General features: G+C 46.4%; 1 protein-coding gene across 1 annotated transcript; it reads right to left on the bottom strand.

The window, feature by feature from the left end:
- Window positions 1-253: 253 nt before the first annotated feature.
- On the bottom strand, window positions 254-25763 carry LOC138662599 (5'-nucleotidase domain-containing protein 2-like). The gene is made up of 14 exons (XM_069748413.1): window positions 25454-25763; window positions 21118-21302; window positions 19175-19249; window positions 15406-15461; window positions 15097-15190; window positions 13967-14095; window positions 10451-10511; window positions 7376-7478; window positions 6752-6853; window positions 5476-5557; window positions 3393-3479; window positions 3166-3306; window positions 2742-2806; window positions 254-1254 (listed from the first exon to the last, which is right to left on the bottom strand). Exons 1-14 carry the CDS (start codon window positions 25725-25727, stop codon window positions 993-995), a joined length of 1716 nt encoding a protein of 571 aa, XP_069604514.1. The 5' UTR covers window positions 25728-25763; the 3' UTR covers window positions 254-992.
- Window positions 25764-26889: the final 1126 nt, after the last annotated feature.

The following is a 26889-nucleotide window of genomic DNA, read 5'->3' as shown; positions in this document are numbered from 1 at the left end:
ATTCCAACCCAAAATAAAAAATTAACATCTGTAAATATAAGCCCCGTAATGCCCCACTTCCAGCATGGTGAAACTTTATGGCTTAAGATCTTTGTAATTGGAGAAAAACAGCGCCACTCATCTACTGGCCGTGTCCGGTACTGCAGCCGAGACCCCACTTATTTAGAAGTTTGTTCTTTGGACGGATGGGGTCCTGCAGGTTCTTCCCCTCCCATAAAGTCACAGATAATGTATTGAATGACTCATTTAGAGATTTTTTGTTTATTATTTAAGAAATTTTATTAAGATTTTTACCCTTTACAAAAAAAAAAAAAAATTGTGCGTTTTTCCCAACTTTTAAAAAAGTTTTTAACATTTCATGAAAGCAAACGAGTCACTTGATCCTTACTGATCTCTTTAAATGACTCCCAGGGGGATTTTCACATTCTCTTTATACACCACCTCCAATGTGGCGGAAACCGATCAGCATTTGGCAGTCATTAGGAATGGATGGAGCGGCTCGGGGAGGGCGGCAAAGAGCAAAAGCAGAAGCCGATGACAGCTGGCGGACTCCTAAACCTTTCACACTTCCGTATGAACATGTTCAGCCATTCAGCCTCCTGCGAGCTCAAAGTTTCAGGACGGTTGCATTTAATCCAGATAGTCTGCATCCCTGGGAAAAGTGATGCAGACTAATACGCTGCGGTACAATGCATCCCAGTAAGGAAACGAGAGGGGTCAAATGAGGGTTGGAAGGGGGTGTGTGTGTGGGGGGGGGGGGGGGGTCTTTTGCAACACGGTCAGATCTGTGCTGGGATCATAAACCAGATTACGATTGAGGAGCGACGAGTCTCATCGGTCAGTATCCACGGACTTTTATATAAAGTTTTTGTACACCCAGTTACCCAGCTTATTCATTCAAGCACAGAGAAAAATCCATTTTCCCCAAAAAGGTCAGAGCTATTAAGTTCAATCACTAGTCTGGAGGTCCACACGCCCCGACCTCGCCGTGTCTAGCGGATGTGGGCCATCTCCTCCAGGAAGGGCGTCTTCATGCAGCCGGTGCACAGCTGGTCCATCCAGAGAGGCGCCTCGTGCTGTAATGGGGTGCGGCGAGGGAAGAATGTATAGTTCAGGTCGTAGTTGAGGAGGCAGCTGATGGACGCCATATACACGTCAGAGAAACGGCAGAGGCGGCGGGAGAAGTACGTGGGGTTGTGGCAGGTGCGGAAGATGCTGCCAAACTGGGGGTTAAATAGGTTCTTGGTCACGGCTCTGGAAGTAAACAGAAAGCACAGAATAGGTCATCTATTTCTCGCTGTTGTCAGCCACTTTGAGAGAAGCCGATATTAGCAGCTCCATGGAGTTTAGCTTTAGTGGCCCATTAATAACGCTGGTGATGTGTCCGAGTACAATCTGTTCTACGCCTCAATGGTGTGAATTTAACGGAGGTGGGGGAGCCGCTCCCATCAGAGGACATGGACAACACGCTCAGTAATTTCACTTCTTGGGACGGCCATATAAATTAGAGCGCTTCAAATTTATTACCAAAATGTCTATGCCCATGCAACAGGGCCCTGTTCTAAAGATGAGACTCCCAGCTGTGAGACATTTCTAGATTCCATAGATGTAGGAGATATGAATAACTAAAGAGGACCTGGCACTTGCTCCAAAAAAGATAAAGTTTCAGTTTAATGCACTAGAGGGAAAAAAAAAAAAAAATCCCTGAGCTTCCTTGTTTATGCCACAGTTTTCCGTTTTGCACTGCGTTGCTCCATTGCAGAGATATTTACATTTGTTTCTTCTAGAGCGCAGTGTGAAATCTCTGCTTGTAGCGCAACTGGGTGTTATCTTTTGAGGTTTTCTTTCTTAGGATTGTATGCTTTCACCCTTTACTCCCAGTCAGAGCTCGACAGCATAAGAGACTGTTAGAACAGCTGTTGAGATGTGATCTGCAGCATCCAAGAGGGAGGGATAAAAGCACACACCACCCCCAAAAATGACTGAAGAAAAGCCCAGGTGTTCTACAAACAGTGATTTCACATACTGCGCTCCAGAAGAAACAAATGAGAATATCTCTGCAGTGGAGCGACGCAGAGCAAAAAGAGAAAAAAAACGGCAGAATCAGGAGCTCAGATATTTTTGTTATAAGATATTTAATAAGCAAGAACAATTCTGAGTTTAAGAGGACCTGTTACTGGCAGTGTTTTTTTTTTTTTAAAGGCATTTTCATCTAGTACATTTTAACTTTATGGTGGGCACAGGTCCCACATCCATCTCAAAAATGCTTTCAGTGGTGAGGTGGTTGCAATTTCCATACAAATAACAGAGGCACGTCAGGGCCCAGTTTCAGATTAAGGCTGGTCCAACATGTGAGACGTGCATCTACAATAGATTCATGGCATATACCATAAATGTAGAAGATAAGAATGCCCCTTCAACCATGTCTAGAAGACTTGTAGCTCTGGACTGGAGGAGAATGGGATTTAATAATATACATTATCCCACGTACATAGTTAGATATTCCTATGCGGTATATGCAGGTCACATTTTGAGATGGCGGCACCTTTCACGACCTGAATTTGTCTGGAAATTCCAAGCACCTCACCACTAAAGACTACAGAGACGGATATGGGACCCGCATCAATTACACAGGCTAGAAAACTAATCTCCATGGTGGTCCTAAATCCCTATAATGATAAAGATGACGACTCCCTTGAGTGCAGAGTGTAAGATTTGTAGGTCAGAATAGTAATCAGTACCTGAGCTCCTGCCGCTCCTTCATCCAGTCTTGAAGAATCTGCTGGGACACCGGGTCACGGAAATTCTAGGGAAAAAACAAATAAAAGTAAAGCCGGTGTTCATACAGCAAACAAAACATCGACCTGGTTTAAATTAGACACATGGGATTTTATAGCCCAAAGTAACAAGAACAGAGTGGGGAGGAGAAGACAATAAGAAGGAGACTGGTCTTCAAAGCCAAGACTGAAGCAGCTGTCCAGTCACTCGGTGCAGCCATGTGTGAAATGGAAGAAGGTCAAAGAATTCTGCGACTGAAAGTGGACCCATGATGAAGCTCTACACTTTTATGAACCTTTAAGTCCACTTTAAAAGAACCAGTTTTCAGTGGCAGAATGGGCGCTCGATAATCAACATGGAGGTCCGTTATTTATGGTCATCGCTTACCTGCATGCGCTCAAGCAGTCCAGTGAGCGCCTGCATCCAAGTCAAGGACTGCGAGTATTGCTCTGTATTGACAATCTTGGTTTCGGATTCCAACTCCGGCACAATCGCTCCCGTCCTCCATCCATGACGTAGCATCAGATCCTGCACAAGAACAATGATCAGAGGGGTTTGCTAAAAATCATGGAGTATTCTAGTTTCTGGCCCATAAAGAATAACCGGTCACTTACGGCCAGATCACTATACAGGTGGTCACCAAAATACAGCACCTTGGACCCTCGCCAGCCGGTCAGTCGAAGGAAATCGAACAAGTTACCCTGGGAGGATGAAGAGGAAATGTATGAGAACAAAAAGAAAGAATGATCTTGACACATGTATCAAACCCAGATTAGATGGCGTTTAGGCTAAATCTGCAGCTGTCAGTCACACTGGACACGCCCACGAGGAGCTGCTCTCATTGTAAGTCACCAGGACACAACTGCGGCACCATTACACAATAATCACATTATTCCGCTGCATTTAAAATCACAAGTGAAGCCCAGAAAGTTTATTAAGTTCTCTAGCTTCCCCGCCAGACTGGATGTTTGGCACAGGCCCCACTGTGTACAACAGAGCGAGGAGCACTTCCTATGAGATTGCATCCTCTTCACTATTGCACAAGATGCTCATTGAAGAGTTTCCTTCCTGCACTTTGTAATTTATGCAGAAGACCTTTCAAGTCAGTCCAGCTCTGTAGCCCGGATGCGGTGTACTTCCAATACTGGAACTATCAGGAGAGGGGAAACCGGGAAGCAAGGAAAAACAAAACAAAACCAAAAACAAACAAACAAACAAAAAAAAAAAAGACACCCAAACAAACAAACTAAAATTCTATTTAGGTGGGGGCATCTACTCAGCATGCCAAGATTTATACACCCTTCTACATGGACAATGTCTTCTCCACTGCATCAATAGATCCATGAATGCCATCCCCCCCGTTCTGGTTTGTGGGTATGAATAGATGTCAGCAGCTCAGCTACCGCATGCATGTAAAAGACATCACCACAAATGCATGGTCGTCCGGTGTTGTCCCCACCAGTCCGGGCTGCTGTTACAGTGCAGTAGGCAATACAGGTGAGGCATGTGGGAATGTGGGGGTAACACCTAGAACCTCACAGCTCTGGGGGGCTTCTCCATTTACCAGAGTATCACAGTTCTGCAGATACATGGGGCGGGAACTCCACCCCGAGCTGCAAGATAACAACCAAACTCATCAACCATGACAGCAAAACAAAGGGCCAGCTCCGGGGCACACCCATGTACTGCCCGCCAGCTCCGGGGCGCACCCACATACTACCCCCGCCAGCTCCAGACCGGCAAGCCTTCTTTAGAGCAACATAACATAAGGGCTTGGAGAGCTAAATACTTTAAATAGTTCTCTGGTTCAGTGTATGTTTAGATCTGTAATCAGCGGATGAGACACAGGCCCCTCTTTAAATGGGTGGGGGAGGAAAAAAAAAAAAAAAAAACACACCCACACACAGCCCCCTAGTTGTCAGTGACTGGAATTAAAGTCCATGAACCTGGACTGGGGCCAAAGCCTGGAGACTTCCAGTCCCAAGAGAAACACAACATCCTGTAATATCCAGAGGAACGGCAGCAGGTCCACGTATGCACAGCTGACGCTTTCCTGCTGGGTGTGAAGAGGAGCAGGATGGAGACATGACCCCCCAGGGGCGCCCTGCTGCCAAAATAGCTGTCGGAGGTCAGGATCAAATGTGACTGTGCTGGGAGGTGAAGCGGGCAGACGTGTGACTCCGCACTATTGTGCCAGTGAACGGCTGTAGTCAAACTGGGCAGCTGAAATGTTAGCACATGCAAAAAGTGTGACACAGAAGATCCAAATTAATTTTGCACTTTGGTCTAAATCGCAAAAATAAATAAATGAAAAAAAAATATTGCAAGAGTATCAAATCGCTTTTTTTTCCCCTGCAAAAGTCTGACTTCTGGAATCCCCGCTGATCCCGAGACTAGAGAAGCTTCAGTGCCAGGTCATTCACCGTTTCTGGTCCCTCACTGACCCATTCAAGCGATTAGGACCCCCAGGCGGCGCCAATGTGCAAGGGAAAAAAAAAAAAAAAAAAAGATAGATAGATCTGAATGAGCACTGCAAGCCCCTTTATTCTCAGGATCGGGGGCCTTATGGACACCCACATCACCGGTAAGTGATGGCATATTCTAGTAATGCCCCGTTAAGGTGTTGGTCCTCGCATGCCTTTAGGACAACAGCCTGCCCCCTTGTTTCGGAGTCACCGCCCCATTGATGAGCCTCACCTGTTTGTAGACTTGCCCCTTCTCCAGTTTGGTAATCCTGTCCCACTTCAGGTCCCCGTTCCCATCCACTCGGCGGAAGGGTCTACAAAACACATACAAAAAGGAGTTTATTATTAGATCAGCAAGAAAACCATCATCCAGAACCAAGAGAACGCAGTCCTTCTATTCGGACGTCACATTTCCCTTGTCGTCTAGACTCAGAGCGCTGAAGACACGAGCAGGAAACCCGTCCCAAACCTGGGGGGAGAGCAAAAGCCATCAGGTTCACACAATTATCCTCCGGCAATGAAGATGGAACAAGTCCAACACAGTCGCTTGTTTACTTGCCACTGCGCTCACATCACATGACTGATGCAGCCAATCACAGGCCTGGGATTGGATGCAGCGGTCGTGTGTGGACATGCTGCAGCGAGATAACACATGGGGAGTGAATGAATGCAAGTGGTGATCAGCGAGCGTGCTCCTATAAAGAGTTATCCGAGGATCTCAGGCGTGCTCGGATAATATGTTCGAGTCCCCATGGCTGAGGGGGAGGGGGTGCAACAAAAAACAAAAACAAAAACTGATTTTCCTGCTGCGCCCCCACAGGAGAAGCTGAGGCTTGCGCACAGTCCTGTAAACCACTATTCTGCCCACGTGACTTGCAAACATCTCAGAATACAGACTCATGCAACACTGTCTGAGCATGGATCACGGGTCGGCCGAGGGTCTCCTGACCTGAGCACGACAGCTTTGTAGTGGTCACGTTTGGGTTGGCAGTCCCGCGGCCGGTCCGTGCTCAGACTGTAGCACCACACATTAGGGTCTCTACATTTTCCATGGCAGCCGTCCCGTGCAGTCACCTACAGCAGCATGAAGGGATTCGCATTTTCAGAAAAGCGTTCCGTGTGTTAGATTCCCTCCTGTGATCACTTCGCCCTTCAGAAGAGACCAGCTCTGCTTTTCACCAGTGAATGTGACGCCCGTTTACATCCAGACGATGGCGCTGTCCTGGTCTCTCATAACTACCATTACATAGTAAGGAGCCCATCTCCTGGCCAGGACAGGATTCCCATCCCATGGAAGCAAATAATGACTGTTCTCGGTCACCGACTACAAGAAGATCTTACAACACCGTGAAGAAGAACATTATACAGTAACTAAGCTCCTACAGGACAGGTTCTTCTGGTTAGCCTAGTCCCCCGTCATCCCCAACATGCGCACCAGCATGCCCACCTTGTGGCGGCAGGGTCTGGTCCCGCTGACCTTATACTATGGGGACCAGACAGGAACTTACTTAATGCAGTCATTGAAGAAATGGGGTTTGTCCGCTTGAACAATCACAACATCAAAGAAGTCCCTCCAGTCCTTGCCCACCATGTACTTCATGCCTTTATCTCTGTGGAGGGAGGACAAGAACAAATTACTAAATCACATTCAGCTTGGAGCGGACACAATATAATAATAATATATATTATTTATATTATATTATTATATATAATATATATCTCCTTTTACAGAACAACCACACGGGAATCGTGGAAGGGAAAAAGGACTTTGCAGCATGAAATATCCTGGAGATAAATGGCACGAGTTGGGACAGTCGGATTTTCTTTTCTTCTACCCTATTCCAAAAGGTGTAAGAAAACGCATGGAAATTGGCTTTATCAGGAAGGAGTTAGAGGGGCTGAGCCCATAGCGGACCCCATTACTAACCCAAAACTAATAGATTATGCCCATGATACTGGACATTCATATGTGAAGTAACGTGTCCGAATCATCGCCCGTCCGGAGTCCCCATGAGCGGCTTCTGCCACGACCCCAATCAGTCCTCATCCTGCAGCCCCGGGATGGAGGGCGGTCATTCAGCCCGTGCCCCCAGTAATCCACGCCGACTGAGCAGCACGACTATACAACTTACACAAAACTGAAAGGGCTGTTGGTGATGAGGAAAAGCTTCCTGCCCTCACTGGCCAAGCGGTGCAGGACGGCGTACGTCTCGTCCCCTCGGAGGATGTACTTCTCTGGAAACGGAAAAGGTTATATTAAATATATTTAAAAAAAAAATTAAATATATTGCCTCTGTAAAGTTGCTTTCAGAAGTTTCGGAAAGTCGGTGACAGCCAATGACATTGCTATTAAACATGTCACCCAGCTTTCCTAGAACCCCAATAGTGTGATCACAGGGGCAGCCTGCAGCGCACTTATGGGGGCTGTAATACAATGCGGCCAGCACTCGGGTCAGACATGTGATGTGACAGGGGTGAGGGGGAGTGAAGATCCAAACACAAGAATGCAGGGAAACAACTTTCAGTCTGGGTGTATTAGTGACCCTCAAGGCCCATAACCAGTTTACCCTCAGGGCTAATGAGTGACCCTTGTGAGGATCAAGGATTTTACAGTCATGCGCTACTCAAAGAGGACATTGTTTACGGGATTTAGCCAACGGTCCCCCATCCCCCCTTAGAGCCATTGTCCACCCACCAATACATCAGCCTCTGTCAGAGCAAGAGAAAGGGAAGGAGTCACCAGGGCCAGGATATCAGGAGCTCGTGTAGCAGAGTCCGGCTTCTAACACGTAACCACCTGCAGTCCCATGTAAAATACTAGCACCATAAATAACTCAACGGAATGACCCTAATGCTGGCTGATGATCAACAAGTTTATTTGATTAGTGATTGAAATCAATGCCAAAACAAACTCCTGTCTGGCAATTGCTACACCTCCCCCATGCTTTACACTGCAGCAGTTTGTTCAGGAAGTCCGACCATGGAGGGCTGCTCCCTATAGCAGCTAGTGTCATTTACCTACAGACAACAGAGACCATGGGGGAAGGGATAGAAAATTTAATATAATATAATATATATAAAAAATGTTTCCTCCAATTTACTGCCACATTTTACTGAAGGGGATGCGTACCCTAGAAATGCATTTTAAGGCCGCGTTCAGACAGCCAGTACAGTCTGGGGGATCTGCAGGGAGGGTCTGCAGACCTAAACATACAGGCTCCTACATAAGGGGGTGTAAGATCAGGAGACCTGTGATCAGCCCGGGCACCACAGGGTGTACAGTGGGGCAAAAAAAGTATTTAGTCGGTCAGCAATAGTGCAAGTTCCACCACTTAAAAAGATGAGAGGCGTCTGTAATTTACATCATAGGTAGACCTCAACTATGGGAGACAAACCGAGAAAAAAAAATCCAGAAAATCACATTGTCTGTTTTTTAATCATTTTATTTGCATATTATGGTGGAAAATAAGTATTTGGTCAGAAACAAAATTTCATCTCAATACTTTGTAATATATCCTTTGTTGGCAATGACAGAGGTCAAACGTTTTCTGTAAGTCTTCACAAGGTTGCCACACACTGTTGTTGGTATGTTGGCCCATTCCTCCATGCAGATCTCCTCTAGAGCAGTGATGTTTTTGGCTTTTCGCTTGGCAACATGGACTTTCAACTCCCTCCAAAGGTTTTCAATAGGGTTGAGATCTGGAGACTGGCTAGGCCACTCCAGGACATTGAAATGCTTCTTACGAAGCCACTCCTTCGTTGCCCTGGCGGTGTGCTTTGGATCATTGTCATGTTGAAAGACCCAGCCACGTTTCATCTTCAATGCCCTTGCTGATGGAAGGAGGTTTGCACTCAAAATCTCACGATACATGGCCCCATTCATTCTTTCATGTACCCGGATCAGTCGTCCTGGCCCCTTTGCAGAGAAACAGCCCAAAAGCATGATGTTTCCACCACCATGCTTTACAGTAGGTATGGTGTTTGATGGATGCAACTCAGTATTCTTTTTCCTCCAAACACGACAAGTTGTGTTTCTACCAAACAGTTCCAGTTTGGTTTCATCAGACCATAGGACATTCTCCCAAAACTCCTCTGGATCAGCCAAATGCTCTCTAGCAAACTTCAGACGGGCCCGGACATGTACTGGCTTAAGCAGTGGGACACGTCTGGCACTGCAGGATCTGAGTCCATGGTGGCGTAGTGTGTTACTTATGGTAGGCCTTGTTACATTGGTCCCAGCTCTCTGCAGTTCATTCACTAGGTCCCCCCGCGTGGTTCTGGGATTTTTGCTCACCGTTCTTGTGATCATTCTGACCCCACGGGGTGGGATTTTGCGTGGAGCCCCAGATCGAGGGAGGTTATCAGTGGTCTTGTATGTCTTCCATTTTCTAATTATTGCTCCCACTGTTGATTTCTTCACTCCAAGCTGGTTGGCTATTGCAGATTCAGTCTTCCCAGCCTGGTGCAGGGCTACAATTTTGTTTCTGGTGTCCTTTGACAGCTCGTTGGGTCTTCACCATAGTGGAGTTTGGAGTCAGACTGTTTGAGGGTGTGCACAGGTGTCTTTTTATATTTATAACAAGTTTAAACAGGTGCCATTACTACAGGTAATGAGTGGAGGAAAGAGGAGACTCTTAAAGAAGAAGTTACAGGTCTGTGAGAGCCAGAAATCTTGATTGTTTGACCAAATACTTATTTTCCACCATAATATGCAAATAAAATGTTAAAAAAAACAGACAATGTGATTTTCTGGATTTTTTTTTCTCAGTTTGTCTCCCATAGTTGAGGTTTACCTATGATGTAAATTACAGACGCCTCATCTTTTTAAGTGGTGGAACTTGCACTATTGCTGACCGACTAAATACTTTTTTGCCCCACTGTATATGGACTGAACTAATGCCGTCCCTACCAGGCTGAACGCCAAGTGGGATGATGCCCAAAGACCTCCACTAGGCTTTTGGACTCCGCACACATGCATGCTCATCTTGGTGGAGTGTGCATGCGTTTTCAAACTGAAAAAACCCTCTGCTGCCAAGTACTTCTAGGGGGGCAAGAAGGAGCAAATGTCCAAGGAGCCCACCCACCCCCAATACATGCAAGACATCTGGTCCTGCTGACATCAGTGGGTCCAGACACCATTTATAGGCCACAATTCGCGCCGCCATGTGCCGGTCAGATTACACAGGTAGCGTGGGCACCTTACTCACCGAGATCCGCCATGATCCACTTGTACATAAATCCCTTAATGTGAACGTCGCGGATGGCATCCTGCAAGAGAGCATGTGCAGGACGTGAGCTCGTTACACGGCGGGTTACACATCCTCTATGAGGCGGTATCGCACGTTTTCACCATCGCTGTATTACTCTGTGCGCTCTATTGGGGCCAGGACTAGTCAGTGTCCCAATATACCCATCAGTAGGTTCCAGGATATAGCAAGAAGCATTTCATACATAGTTCAATAGAAACTTAACGCTTCTTCTACATTTCCCAACTGTAAGTGGTTTAGTCGGCGAGTATTCTTTGCGCAATGTGTTTGGTGATCAGTGATCAGCTATGGTCGGAGAAAGCCAACAGCGGCCACTGCAGGTAGGAGGTAGAATTACAGGAATGGCCCTTTATTTAGCACATGACCTCTCAGTTTTTACATCGGGAGAGAACGTTACTGAGCAGCGGACCCTCTAACACTTAAAATGCTTCATTAGGGGGAACAGGCAAAATATTGTCTTGGTGAGAAACCCCAAGGTCCACTCCAATAGCAAGTGTAGGTCTATATACAGATGACCTGTCACTTGCCAGATGTATGTATTTATTTGTATCAGGAGTAAATGCCCCAGATCTCGTGAATCAGACTTGTTTGTTCCTGAAATACGCCATTCTGTTCTATAGAGATCTAGGATTTTAGCCAACTGGGTGTAGCCCTTGACTTTGATGTGGGTGTGTTATTTATGGTCACGCCCACTTGTCTAGGAAGACGATCTATGTAGAGGGAAGAAGGGCCATATCTCAGAAACGGAGGAGAGGAGCAGGAAGAACAGACAATGGGTTTAGGGGGGGGGAAAAAAAAAAGAACATTCACACATTTATGGCGAGTGACAGGGCTTCTAATATTACATTTTTGTTTTTCAAGAAATCCCTTCTACCCCCACAGTGTAAATAATTCCAGATATTTGAGAGATTCTGGGACATGAGCAAACACAGGTGGCCTCTTCCGCCTACAGATGGATTAAATCAATGCTGTATATATGAGCTCCTACAGAGACCCTCCTAAGACCCGACCCTTCCCCGACAACTAAGCACCAAGACGAGGATGAATATTACTTTTCAAGACTAATCCTCAATACATGCAAAAGTCTTAAAGGGGTACAAGTAGGAGGAAAAAAAAAAAAAAACAAACAAAAAGACAAAAAACAGTCTACAGACTAAGCCTTTAAAAGAAGTATTCTCATCTACAGGATCCTAGCCCAATATGTAGTAGGCGAAATAATATTAGAAAATACCTCCAATTAGAAATGTAGTATAGTTCTTCTGATCGCTGGGGTGAATACCAGTGAACCAATGTGATACCCACGTTCTATCATCAGAGGGTCGACCTCCAGATACCCTCTTAGAGCAGAGGAGGACTCTCAGTGGTCAGCATGGCCGGTCTTTAGCAACCGGAGTCCCGTTTTCACTTTTATAGGACATGTTTTGGTCAAATCATGACATAAATGGTGGCCATTTACAATAGGGCACATTTTAGTCTAAAGCCACCATACACCGACTAACATTGGCCAAATCTGCCAACATTGATGGGTTTGGCCGACAACTCAATATGAATGGGGGCCAACATGTCAGATTGTCAATCCTTTTCCCAGAAAGGTACGCCGCCACCAGAAGTGCCCGATAGCCGTTCTCAAGGAGAACACAGGAGATCTTAACTGAAGAAGCCGCCCATGTATCGATCTCTCCCATGCCAACCCAACGACGGTCCGGCTGAACCATCTAAAGTGTATGGAAGCTCAAGGCTATTTTGGCCAAATCCACACATCTGCATTTTGTGGTCAAAGCTTGAACCAGCTGAGGGTCTCCTGACCCAAACTATGTCCTCAGGTATATATGATGGTCATTATAATAGCCAAGCCACTCACAAGTGGTCAGACCCTTTAAAGAGGCATCCCAGACTGCCCTGATAAGGTGTTATCTGAGCATGCTCATTTGCTAACCTAGTGTCTTCGTCGTGCTCGAATATTATGTTGGGAGTCCCTGTGGCTGCATGTCTCGCTGCTGTTACACAACAAAACAGGCACTCCCTGCATGTGCTGCAGCTGTCCAACATGAGACATGGTTGGCACCCGAGCATGCTCAGATAACACCTCATCCGAGCACGATCCCTCATCACTAATGAGGACCCCTGTGGATTGACCCACCATTACCTAACTATTGCCACCTATCCAATGGACAGGAGACGGCTATGCTACATAAAATAAGGCTCTGTTCACACCTCTATTACTGGTAGCAGGGCTGAGCCTCATCTTGTGATAGTCCTGTCAAAGTGACAAGGTTATAATGAAATGCTAACGGATCCAAAGTGCTACACCAAAAAAGTGACCAAAACCCTTGAAGTAACCCCACACACAAAAAAAAAAAAAAAAAAAACACCACACAACACAAAAACAGTGGTAGAAAAAACAAGCCGCCACGTACTAAAAAGCATGAAAAAATAAAAAACAAGAGCTCAGATCCTCCTGACATGGCCATAAATGCCATTTATCACCTCCTGACCCTACAAGAGCCCGTGGCCAATTCACCGTCATCCATATTGTTCACCGTTCAGCCTCCATCTCTATATTATGACTTCGGGCACGTACACTAGAAAGCCCAAAACAGGTGTGAAGAGAATGTGACCCCCAGACCTGCTCCCTCAGCTCCAGGGTGGGGTCAGCGACACACCTCTCCCCCAGGTAAAAAATAAAGTCCCAGCATGTAATCCTTTAGCCATTCTGCTGCAGCCAACGTGCAAGATGCAAAGCACAATATATGCCAGAAATGGACAAAAAGTGTGCAAAAAACAGACACCCGGCCATGGCTGCATACGTTTCCTCTCAGCCTGCCTCCTTTCCCAACCCCCCAGCTCTCCCTGACTGAGAAAGTCTCCCCTTACCGGAGAGATAATAAACATCTGCGGCCGGAGACGTCACACGCCGCCTCACGTTCTGACACACAATGTTCTCCTCAGGCTGAGGCACAGTAACCCACCCAAATCCTGCGGTGAGAGGAGGAGGGAACCCACAGCAAACCAAAACAAGGACAGAAGCTTCCTCAAATCCCCCGCCACCTCAGCACTGCATTTCCAGTCTACGCTGGTTTGAGGCTGAAGTGTGTTTTTTTGCCCTCCATGTGTGAAAGACAAAAAAATAAAGTGCAATCAACCCACCGTCCTCTCCAAAAACAGAAGAAGTTCTCATTAACACTTTCCCCAGTTCTAGACTTCAGTCACACAAACGCAAGCGAGCAATGGCCGCCATTCCTAGCTAGGAGCAAGAGACCGAACCAAGGGAGAAGATCAATATAATCATGCCCAAACCTCTGTTCGGGGGGAGTAGGGGTTAAAAAAATACAAATGAATAAAAATGTTGTTATATCAGACTTTGTTCCCAATTTGTATGGGTGACATGAATTCAGATAGGGCAATATCAGGAATGGACCGATCAGCAGTCAGTATGAAAAAGAGCCAACTCCTCACCGTGACATCCTTGTAGAGATGGACGGGATCGTAGTCAATGTCATTGCTGAGGAAAAAGTCATTGGCCACGGCCAGGAGGGTCATCTCAGGCAGAGAGAAGATGTCCATGTACTGTTTAATAGCGGGACCCTGGCGGGAGAGAACACAAGGTCAGACGTGATCGGGATCCAGCTGGCTCCAAAGTCCAAAAATTATCCAGCAGCATGTAGGGTCAGATTCACACATCCATTTGTTTCAGTCCAAGATCAGACCATGATGCCTGGAATGGCTTAGCCTTAACCTACAAGACTGACGTGCAGGTCAGGAGATCCAGTCGGTCCGTCCATCAGTCTGTACTTGGACCGTGACAAGTGGATGTAGCATAAAGCGGTATTATGGACCGTTTCTCAGTTTCGTTTTTTTCTCAACTACTAAAGCAGGCAAATTGTCTGAACCTTTTACTTGTCCACTGATTTATTTTAATGGATCAATTGAAGAAAAAAATAAATAAATAAAAATCAAAGGATGTAACACTGAATTACAAAGTAGGACTTCAGTATTTAACAGATCCCTATAAATTAATGGCAGGGGCGGATCTGCAGAAGGTGGAGAATAGGACACATGAGCCTCATGGATCAGTTTTTAAAAATGGATATATAAAACCCCCTTTCGATATTCAATTAGATTTACAACTACCAAGTAGTGATAAGTAAGTGTGTTGTGATAAGGTGTTATCTGAGCATGCTCAGGTGCTAGCCGAGAGTCATCGGTATCTTCGAATGATATGTTTGAGCCCCCGCGGCTTCATGTCTCGCGGCCGTTTGATAGACAATCCCTGTATGTCTTGCGGGTGTCGAACAGTCATGAGACATGCAGCTGTGGGGACTCACATATTATTCGAGCACACCGAAGACACTCCGTTAGAACCCGAGCATGCTCAGATAACACCTTATCCAGGCACTGGACATGTTGCCAAAAATAAAGGTTCACCAAAAGCAAGAAGAAGATTAAACAAAAAGGAATAAAGAATTTGTTATCTAGAAATGTAGTTTCCATGTCTCCCCCCCCCCCCCTCCTCATTAAAAAAGATCTGATCGGTGTGTAGCCAAACTGAACACATCAGTCTCAAAAAAAGCATGGTGGGTCCTTACCTTGCCGTAGAACCCGCTGACCTGGTGCAGTGGGATGTGGTGTGTTCCCTGGTACAGCTCAATCACCTCCTCATCAGGGACCGGCTTCAGGCCCCTAGTGATTGGGGAGGGAGGCAGAACAGATTAACGTCACAATATGAAGGGGACGGTGAACACACCCCACAAAAAAGAAAAAGAGGGGCATCTGCACGATTAAAAAAAATAAAACCCTGACGGCAACATGTCATGTGCGTGTGAGAACATTTACGCCGCGTGAACAGAACTTCCAAAACTTAAGTCACATCACTGCAAAGGCCCATGGTACCTCACCTGTATACTGTGCCCAGCTCGATGTAGTGGTAGGCGTCTATCTTCATCAGCAGCCCCTGCACCAAGACAGAATGCAACACGTGGTCTACCAAGAGGATAAAATGAATTTCTATCACCAGCACGACAGAAAGCTTTAATTGGGGACAGGTGCATACAACAAGGAGAGTGGGACAAATGTGAAGATAGTATGAGGAGCAAGGTGGGAGATGGGAGGCATGTATGAGGAAACAGTATGGCGAGTGGGAGAGGGGATTGGTGCAGACACAGAATAGGGAGGATGGGCGCCAACAGAGGGAACGTATGTGGTGTGGTAGATCGGCTCACTTGGCTGCACACAGAGGTAGACACAGGGACACTGTCTCGTTAAATCTTCAACTGGTTTATTACCACTACAACAGCAAAGCTTCGCCCATCCTGGCTTAACGGGAAAACAAAGACATAACGTATGGCACAGTCCTTGTTGCTACGGGAATCCGCCAACTTCAGGAACAATCAAATAGTTCCACTTCCCTTAACATGAAAGCGCATCTCTAGGCCCACCCCACTCTGAATGCACCCTTTCAGCATTTTGTGGAGGAATTTCCTAGGTTGTCATCACTGAAGTAGACACCCTTTGTGAAACATACCTCCCCTCCAGTACTGCCAGTGTGTCATAGCGGGCACAGTATGGAGAGCGAGTAGGGATATGGGTGCAGACCGTATGATGAGTGGGGGTGGTGATGTGATGGGTAGGAACACAGTATGAGTAACAGGGGGGGGTTAAGTATGTGGACACAGTATGGGGAGTGAGGGTAATGGGATGTGTGAGGAGGCAGTATGGCGAGCGAGGGGGTGAGAAAAGTGCTTATGTGTGGTGTGTACAGTAAGGGCACAGTCAGCCGGGTGGGGAAGTGGGGGGGGGGGGGGGGGGCGCAGTGTGAGGTGAGTGGATAGTCTAAGTGTGAACAGGGGACCCAGTATGGAGAGAGCAGGGTGGAGGGCATGTGTACAAGAGAAGGCCAGGCTGCCGAAATGCTGGGGCTGGAACTGCTGAGGCCGAACCTCCTGTTCTGGGCGGGGGGGGCATGTGGCCAGTCAGTGTAAGGTAAAAAGGGTTGCACGGTAACGGAAGCGGTCATCCCGCCAGAATGCTGATGAGGAACAGACCGCAAACGCTGAGAGGGTAGAGACAGGCCGCAGCGTGAGGAGAAAGGGCGACATAGTGAGGGTCTCACCAAAACAAACCTGCGGGTGAGCAGGGGAGAGTGCGATCGACGGAGCATCGCAGTACAGACGTCCGGGTGTCGGCCGATATCCAGAGAGGCACACGCCGGGTAAAGTATTGCAGTCCTTCTGGTCACAGTGGCTGCTTAAGGAGACCCACGCCGAGGGGAGCTCTACTCTCCTACTCCACAGATTTATGGACTAGGGGCTCAGCAGGTAGAACCGGAGACCGCCCGCTGCCGCCAGAAGGACCGTGTGTTAGGTGACGGCAGACATTACACTGAACACTGTCGGCATTCTGCGATCCACAGGGCCTTCAGATAGTGACAGGCTATGGAGTCACGATAAGTGGAACCATTAACAAGAGACTGTTTAGATAACCAACGTGTATTTAGTTTTACCTTAGGGTACCGTCACACAGTGCCATTTTGATCGCTATGACGGTACGATTCGTGACGTTCCAGCGATATCGTTACGATATCGCTGTGTCTGACACGCAGCAGCGATCAGGGATCCTGCTGAGAATCGTACGTCGTAGCAGATCGTTTGGAACATTCTTTCGTCGCTGGATTTCCCGCTGTCATCGCTAGATCGGTGTGTGTGTGACACCGATCTAGCGATGCGTTCGCTTGTAACCAGGGTAAACATCGGGTTACTAAGCGCAGGACCGCGCTTAGTAACCCGATGTTTACCCTGGTTACCAGCGTAAATGTAAAAAAAAAAAAAACACTACATACTTACATTCCGGTGTCCGTCAGGTACCTTGCCATCTGCTTCCCGCACTCACTGACTGCCGGCCGTAAAGTGAAAGCAGAGTGAGTGCGGGAAGCAGACGGCAAGGGACAGACACCGGAATGTAAGTATTTACTGTTTGTTTGTTTTTTACGCTGGTAACCAGGGTAAACATCGGGTTACTAAGCGCGGTCCTGCGCTTAGTAACCCGATGTTTACCCTGGTTACCCGGGGACCTCGGCATCGTTGGTCGCTGGAGAGCTGTCTGTGTGACAGCTCTCCAGCGACCACACTACGACTTACCAACGATCACGGCCAAGTCGTATCGCTTGTCGTGATCGTTGGTAAATCGTATAGTGTGACGGTACCCTACGTTTACCCTACCATCTCCCTGTGAGGAGTCTTCCCACTGTGAAATAATTAAATATAGTTGATCCCTGCTCTGCAGCATCTGTGTTACCGCATCCCAGTGCCTGTTTATTACACATGGACCATCAGAGGGCCAATTTTGTGCAGGGAATATAGTGAGGGGCAATTATTTATCCTGGGGCTCAGTGTATGGCAGATATTTTTATTCAGGAGCATTATAATGATACTATTTTTAAGGGCGCCGTGTGGGAATGTGCTGCAGCAGACCGGAGAAAATGGAAGTCTGCAGAGACGGCTTTGGATGAGGAAACTCATTATGGAGTTTGGACAAGAAAAAGAAAACACAGTAGATAACGTCATATTATTAGTCATTCTCTATCAGTTACCTTGATGTAAATGTTATTTGTGAGTAGTTCTCATTATGTATGTTAGGAGCATTAGAGGGGTTGTCCAAGTTTGTGCCAAGTCTGCAGTCATTCTATGCAACTGCAGACTTCTGAATTCACAGTGCGCACACTGCACGCTGTCAGGATTCTCTGGTGCAGGTGATTTGCAGACACGCGGTCACATGCCAACTAGACATATATGCTCTCCCTCCATGAAAAAGAACTGCACAAGGCCAAAAACATCTAGTCAGAATGTGGCCAGAAGTATACAAGTCACATACTTGTGCTGACATGACCGTCCACTCTTGCCCCTTGTAACGGAGAGTTCTTTAAGTGTGCAATGCATGCGCTGTGAAAATTCAGAAACCTGCAGTCATAGTGACTGAAGAATTTAATCTCAAACCTGGACACACCCTTTAATTATACAATGAAGCTAATCCTAACAGCGTATAATATCCTCACTGTTAGGATTCAGCTCTGCAGGTTCCAGCAGTCAACACATGGTCCCTTCACTCATGCGATTTTCAATACTACCATCATGTGATGTCATGTGACAATGAGCTTCTCAAGTTTTTCACTGAACATTGAGAGAATTATGAAGAACAGCTCGCCAACACATGAGTAAGTCTGTAAATCACATATGTGCTTGGGTGGGGGACATCAAACTGAGCTCTTTCCCTGGGTTACAGAAAACCTAGATACACCTCTGGTTTAAGCCAAGGATTTAAGTCCTCTGTGGAAGCCCAGCAATGTACTTTCCTACCTACTTGTGTTCCATCAGTTTTAACTCGACTCCCCCCATATTCGTCTGGGTGGGCCAAACAAGTTAAATTGATGTCCAGTTGGATCCAAAAAGATAAATAATGGAACCCAGGAGAAGTCCATAATGAACTACAGGACCCTTCTTCTCCATTTGCATCAGTAACAGCTGATGTTTTGGTCATTCCTTTCATTGTCTTTTAGAATGGGACTATAACCATCACCTTGGTGCCCCCCTCAGTCTTATATGCTGCACGAGAAGTCAGGATCTCCACCTAATGCTTCTCAGATGAAAGTCAAACTGGCCATCAGCAAATTACCTTATTCATGTCGTAGTGCAGCCCTCGGACGGCAAAATTGGGTAGATATTCATACTTCAAGATTCCCGCTGGGTACTAGAAAGGAAAGAGACAAAGTCCGAGTGTTATACTGTTACATAAAGAAGGTTCTTTGCTGCTCTTTGGATCAAAATCTCTTGTAACGCTTGATCTATAAGGAAGTCCCACCAGTGAGGTTTGCCACCAAAAAGATTAGAGTAACCAATTTCTTTAGCATTATCTACATTACTCACGAGAAGTTTGGAATATTTGGCTTTCGGGTGAAATTTCAGGATGAACCTACAATGCCCTCTAACCTTTCAGGTGAACTTAATGTGATGTCTCCAAACTTCGGGATGTCATTGGTCAACGGTCCAGGACTTTTCGCACAAAGTTGTGGTTCCCAAACAAGGAGCTTAATGGCAAAATTCACAACAGGTGTTTGATCCATGAATCGGCCAATACATTTTGGCGTTCAATTAGAATTGGTATTAAACTGTCCTCCTCATCACGCTGTTCACATTGTGACCAAGATGACCCCTAACAATCGATCACAAGGACCTCATGGTGAGGCTTCAGGCAGGATGTTCTGAGGGAAGTGGCCACTGAGCTTAGAGTGTCAGAGTCATCAGCAGGTGACAACAGAGATACTGGAAGAGTCACACTAAGACCTCCTCTGCCACATCCCACTGATGGCCGCTTCATTGTGATGATGAGTGCCACACAACTCCAGGCACCCAAAGTGTCACGTCTGACCATTCACATCAGTGTGGTCTGTGTGCTAGACGACCTGCAAGGTTACCTGACCAGAGTTTTTGTCTTGTGTGAGCCAGGGAGCGGTTCACTAATGAAAGTCAACTGAGCAGAAGAGATGGCCGCCAACCCTGTTGGAGACGTCAAGGAGAGAGCTATGCAAGAGCCACTTGTCACCAGACGAGCCTTTGATGGTGGTGTGTTAGAGAGGGCACGTGGGTCTAGTCCATACAGGATACGTGGGTCTAGTCCATACAGAACTGCCCTACACTTTGTGACAAGCCCCTACTACTGGAATATCATCATGAATCCAGACATTGTGCCTCTGTATTAACATAGGCGTAATCTCATCTTCATGGTCGACAACGCTGCAGCTCATCGAGGTCATATTAGGGAGCGGCTGCTGGAGACTGGGGGACCTCAAATGGAGAGGCCTGGACTTTCTCCAGAAAGCCTATGGGATCAGCCGAGTTGCCGCTGTGTAGAGGCTCCTAACTGTATCCCAGAGCCTCAATGACCGGAGGACTGACCTCCAAGAACAGTGGGACGCCATACCTCAGCGGACAATAACTCTACTTGTGAACATCAGGAGACGTCGTCAGCTGTAATTGATACTCATAGCCACAGGACAAGTCATTGACACTGCCTTTTTTTTTTGGGGGGGGGGGGAGGGAGGGTGTTATACCCACCACTGGTGTTGGCTTCTGTTTGCGGTGATGGAATCACCATTGCAGCTTCTACTTAAATGCCCAATTGCTTTGCTAAAATATCACTATAGCGTGAGCCTTTCCATAAATTACACCCGAAAAGCCAAATATCCCTGACTTTGTGAGTAGTGTATATAGGCAGGTCCTAACTTAGACCTGATTAACTATGACAGAGGTCAGCAACTTGTAGAGCTGCAGCTGTTCTGAAACTACAACTCTTAGCATGGCATGCTGGGCTTCGTAGTTTCAGAACAGCTGAGCGCCACTTGTTGCTGACCTTTAGATCACAGGGATCAGATCCCATAAATGTCCCGGCAACCACAATGCGTTCTATATCCTCTTCCTTGCAGAGAAACATAAGAGGTGTGAGGCAGCTGTTCCAACCCCCATCATTCCACCAAGGAGATGCACTCAGGGTGATGGTTAGCTGGAACTGAACCATCATCCATGTGTAAGCACCGGGCCATGCTGCCGCTTCCCACATACCTTGTACTGCTCCACCAGGATGTCCCTGGCCGTGTTGAAGATCATGGAGTGCAATGCATTAGAGTACAGCGCCAACGTATAGTCATAGTCAAAGCCATAGATCTCTATGTCTCCGAGACATACTTCATTGTTAGCGTAGATGGTGGAGGAGTTCAGGAGGTTACACACCCCGGGAGGTAGGAGGTCTACAGACAAAGAAACCACACAAAAAAAAATAAAATAAGTATATATATTATTCTATGGATTTTAAGTCTTTTTTGGGATTGGTGCAATTTTTACTATACTCCTCCATTTACCCAATTTAATGTTGCAAAGAGCAATGTATGGACTGTGCTACTCAGAGCAAGGTACAGAGACTTCTGCAAGAACAAACAATTCTTTGGGGTTTCTGTAATAAATAATAAAAATAAAAACAAAAGGCAAGAGATCTAACTACAGGAATTTCCTTTAAACTACGCCTTACACCCTCCTGCAATCTGAAAGCCTTTCAAAACAAAAGTTGCATGGCTGTGGTTGAGCAAGGAGCCACAAATCCAAAATCAGACTAGTGGGGACCATGTGGTACAACATAAACACATTTAAATTCATTACCTGATAAAAAGAAACAAAAAAATGTAAATAATCATGTACATCAGGTTGTAAGGCTATGTGCACACGTTGCGGATTGGTGTGCGTTTTTCCCCGCACTGTTTTTGTAAAATCCGCAGGTAAGACGCACTGCATTATAGCCACGGATTTACCGTGGTTTACGCAGCGTTTTATAGTAGTAGCATAAATCACTAAGATTTGTGAAATCCTATGCACACCGCTTTTCCCTCCTGCACATTATAATAAAGGCATGTATTGTACACTGTCTCTACCCTATCACCACTCTGGTTTTTGGTGAAATAAATCAAACATGTGAACATTCCCTTACAGGTAATATAATGGGTTGATACATGTAGCTGTACTTGTTATAAGACTTCAGGGATGTGTACAATGATCAGTCCCGATTAATGCCCTCTACTACACAGAATGCAACAAGTAGATTTTACTAGTTAAAAGGAAAAAAAAAAAAAAAAAAAAAGTAGACGTTATGCATAAAGCATAATAAGGGAAAGCAACAATAACAGTAAGTGCTGACATTGCATGCTTTCACAATGTACACAGATGTCCGACATCCTCCGCCCTCCCAGCAATGTACGTTTCAGCAATTTTGACAGCTTTCCATAGATAATAACCAAGCAGAGGACGGGAACTGGCAACAGAAAGATACAGATCGCCCTGCGTCATTGCCAGTCTACAGGGACTGCCACATCACCAGTTCAAGACTGCCGAGATCTGATGAGAAAGGATCGTTTTTACCCCAAAAAGTCAGCACCTTCCCTTTAGAATGCGAGTTCCTAAAAGTTGGAGTTTACAGCATCTTGTTATTGCGAAGTTGGCAGTTGATACATTTATTTGAAGCTATTTAACAAATAGAAAAGTTCTAACTAAACAACATAAGACTGTAGGAAGAAACAGTGTTTCTTCTCAGTGTGGATGATAGAAGGTGACATCCACAATGATCCTACTGATCGATGCAGATTCTCCCCTTTACCATCAATGACCCAAATCTGAAGTGAGAACAGTTTGTAACGGCAGCCGTGACTTAGGAGCGTTCCCTTAAAGCCATTGACTACCTTACAACTCTTCTCCACACGTCCTTCTGATGACGTTGTCCAGGTTTAGAAATTATGGCCGCTTCCTTTCAGGAACAGTGCCACACTTTCTCATGGTTGTGTCTGGTTTTGCATCTCAGCTGCCATAGTGAATAGGAATGAGCTGTAATATCAGACAAGTTGTGGCAGTTTGTTTGGGGGGGGGGGGGGGGGGAGGGGAAGCAGTGTTTTTTATAATCCTGGGCAACTAATTTATAGAGGTCACCAGGTGAAGAAAAGCGGACAGTTTTTGGGGTGCAACATGTCGTAAGGCGAGTAGTCACGTTTGTAGCACTCTTTTGTAACAATGTATCACTCCTTAATACGAGGCCGATTGTGTCGTACAGATCATAGGCGTCTATAAAGCCATAATTAAAGGTAATAGTCAGGACACCCAGGAGTCCAGGTAGAGGTGCGCAGAATGACTCAGTCACAAATATTCTTCTCAGGATCTGAATACAGAGCGGCCCTCATGGTACGTGCGGCCAGCAATGTAGCCGGAGCATCCCCTGCCACAACGTGCCTATACAATAGGTGACTGCTCAGCGGGCACAGGGGCATTCATTACTGGCACTGAAATAAAAGCATGAAGTCAAGGAGCTTTCTTAATCTTAACTGAATACCAAGCTATCAATACGTACAAAAAAAAAAACAAAAAAAAACACAATAATGTTGTTCCAATGCATCTGTTTTCCATTCTGCCGATTAATTTAAGGCTTCCAAGCAATCGCCAAAATTTTCAGTTGGGTTTCCAAAATGCTAAGCTAGTTTCAGCCAGGACCCTGACGATAATATCAGATTATGTCTTATGTATTGTTTATTAAAAAAAAAAAAAAAAAAACAACAGACAATTGGGAGTAAATCCACTCTATTCTAAACCAGTCCAAAAAGTTCTCTCTCCAGAGACAGACCCATGACTGCTAGGCTTGGCAATACAGCGTCCCCCTCCCCATGGGAGTTCTTTATACGAAAAATTGCACATGAAGGTGAGACAGAAGCAGCATCATATGTGGTAATTACCGCAAAGTGTAAAGGCGGCCAGATCCACTGTGCAATGGACCATGGCTGCGTCTACAACATTCCCACCCAAACCACATCACAATACAAAGAAGCTGGGACAAAGGCTCCAGACACAAAGACTGTCACCGATCAGGGGGAAGCGCGGACTGGCTGCGCCAACAGATGGATGGGGCGAGGTACGGGAAGATCAGTGTGAAAGCCAAGAAGTAGAAGTGTCAGAGAGGGTCCAACGTGATGTGCAACCCACCATCTGCAAACAGCGACTATGGTGTAACCTATCCAGGGATAGTCTGCTGGGAACCACACCATACTGGCTCATCACTGGAGGACCGCTCTGTGCACTTTCTATAGACTTCTCCATCACAGGCAGCCGATAGACATCCCCAGCAGTGGGACACTCGCCGGCAGCAGACGAGCGCTGGGCTGGACACTTTCCAAAGAAAACCATAAAGTCAAATCTCTCAAAAAAAAGCCTGGTGTGCACAGTACTAAAGAAACGATGAGCCTCAGGACGTCAGCCATGGGAGCGGCTCAGGTCTGAGCGTTCTACCAAGGAGCACTAGAGGGGACCATAGATAACAAGGCATGCCCAGAGGAGCCATGGGCCATACTGACTAGTAAAGAAGAGTTCTAGAGCAGAATGTAGGCCGGCCAGATGAGCTGCATCTTCCCTCCTCTGATCTCATACACGGCCACTACAACGTCTCTGCACAAAAATTACACAAATTTATATATATATATATATATATATATATATATATATATATATATATATATATATATATATACACACACACTTTTTTTTTCTCAAATGCTCCCCATAGGAACCTATAGAACACACACAATGGGCAGAAGTTTATAAAATCACATCCACTTTGCATAGACAAAAAACGGGGGGCTGGAAGCGAGGTGCCATAAATACGTTGGCTTTTATTTCACCTGGAATGATGCTGCTGACCCCCCCAGTACAACAACGTCTCCTTATTCCCAGAGATCTTCTCATCTCTGCAAAAATACCTCGCCTTGTTAGCCAAGTGGGAGTGGTTCCAAGTAATCCAGTATAGCTGTTTGTGACCACACCCAGTTGGCTAATAACTAAATTACATACAGGACCATAACTCGTGAATGGAGAGGATCGGGAACAGAAAAACCATTGCCGGATTCAGGAGAATAGAAGCATTTACACTACACTGAGGGGATGACATAAATGAAATAACACACAGTCACAGGCTCTTTGTTAAAGGAGACCCCCACAGATGGAACATGTAGGGGCAGTGTGGAAGCCTAGGAGCCTCCAAGTAAATCAGTAGCATTTCCCATTAGGTTACAGAGGCAGAATGTTCTCCATCCATGGTGGTCTCAGCAGAAGACCCCCTTAGTACAATGCATAGTCAGGGGGGATTTTCGGTTCTCATTGAAGTCTATGGGAATTCCTGTAGTAATCCCCTAGAGCAGCTGACAGCCCCCAGTGATCAGCCCGGTCCTGCCTCCACAGGTGGAGCGCCCCTTTAATGAAGGCTAGCCCACAACACAAGTCAGTGCAGGTAGAAGCCCATGGGGGAACTACAACTCCCAGCGTGGCCTGCCGGAGCTGCACCCCACGCAGCGCTGCCTATAGAAGTGACTGCAGCGTGTACCTTGCACCAGTTTCTTCATCTCCCCGTACCGGGACCACAAGAAGCTTTTGCTGTCGATCTGGGGGGCGATGGATGAGGAGAAGCGGCGGCCAAGAGTGGGGGCACTGGGTTGGGGGAGATGAGGCTGAGCCGGGGAAGGAGACCCCGAGGAGGAGTTGGGCTGGGCGGGGGAGACGGCAGCAGGACCGGGGGCGACATCCGTGCTTGTGCTGTATGCAGCCGACGCTGACCTCCAGGAGGAGCCGCGCAGCAGCCGGTACATCACAGCCGCCATCTCCGAGCCGCTCCGGACACTGAGACACGTTCACACCGAACGCCACAACAAGCTACGGAGGCCACGCCTCACCGCCTCTTCTATTGGCTTAGACACACCAGTCGGGGGCGGAGTCTCAGGTATAATCCAATAGAAAAATGAAATCCTTGGGATGGGCGTGGTTTAGTGCGTTCTGTTGTTTTTGGCTGTAAGTCACGCCCCATTGACTGGCTACGTGTGGCTGCGGCTCACACACCTACCAGCCTGCGCGTCCCCCCTAAATTCAGCCTGAAAGTACAGCGACCCGCGCATACAACACTGCAGGCAATGTGGGCGCTGCCATTTATGGGGGAGAACATGGACTCAGGGTGTGCCATCATACATCATTTTATGTTACAGCACTTGTAGTCATATTTTGGGGAACATATGGTAACATGAGATATTAGCAATCCATGTGTATATCTATATTTGCACTATTTAAGTAGGTAAAAAAGAACATATATATATATATATTACCTACTTAAATAGTGCAAAACATAATAAAACTCAATTACCATATTTTTTTTAGCCCCAAAATACATGCTTTTATGTAAAATAAAAAAGACCCCAAAACAAGTGCTATAATCAGAGCTATCTCATATTCCTATAACCAGCGTCGGACTGGAGCACCTTGGGCCCACCAGAGAAAATCATTCTTGGGGCCCACTATGTAGCTACATAGAAATAGATACAAGACCACCAATTGTGCAGTAAAAAGCGCTAATATCAGGGTATAATATAAAGTAGTTCACGTCTTAATAATGTAGCAAGGGTTGGGGTAGCCCCCTCACAGAATATAATGTAGCCCCCTCATAAAATATAATGCAGTCCCCTCTCATAGAATATAATGCAGCACCCCGCAAAATATAATGCAACCCTCTCAGGTATGACACAGTCCCCACCATAGAATATAATGTAGCACCCCCAATGGGTATAATGCAGCCCCCCCTCATATAGTATAATGCCACCCAGCACAGAATATAATGTAGTCCCCTGAGAGAATGCAGTTCCACCACAGAATATAATGCAGCCCCCCCATAGAGTATACTGTAGCCCCCTCATATAGTATGATGTAGCCCCCATAATATTATGTAGTCCCCTGAGAGAATAATGCAGCCCCACCACAGAATATAATGCAGCCCCC

This window comes from Ranitomeya imitator, chromosome 2 (assembly GCF_032444005.1).
Source record: "Ranitomeya imitator isolate aRanImi1 chromosome 2, aRanImi1.pri, whole genome shotgun sequence".
NCBI classification, from domain to species: domain Eukaryota; kingdom Metazoa; phylum Chordata; class Amphibia; order Anura; family Dendrobatidae; genus Ranitomeya; species Ranitomeya imitator.
Note: the sequence above shows the minus strand (reverse complement) of the source record. Positions and strands in the feature narration are given on the sequence as shown.

Coding starts and splice junctions, on each gene's coding strand:
- LOC138662599 (XM_069748413.1), bottom strand. CDS start 25,727: ATGGCGGCTGTGATGTACCGGCTGCTGCGCGGCTCCTCCTGGAGGTCA. Junction 14,096..15,096: donor TCAGCGGGTTCTACGGCAAG/GTAAGGACCCAC, acceptor CTCTCCCGCCAG/GGTCCCGCTATTAAACAGTA. Junction 6,854..7,375: donor AACAGCCCTTTCAGTTTTGT/GTAAGTTGTATA, acceptor CTCCCTCCACAG/AGATAAAGGCATGAAGTACA.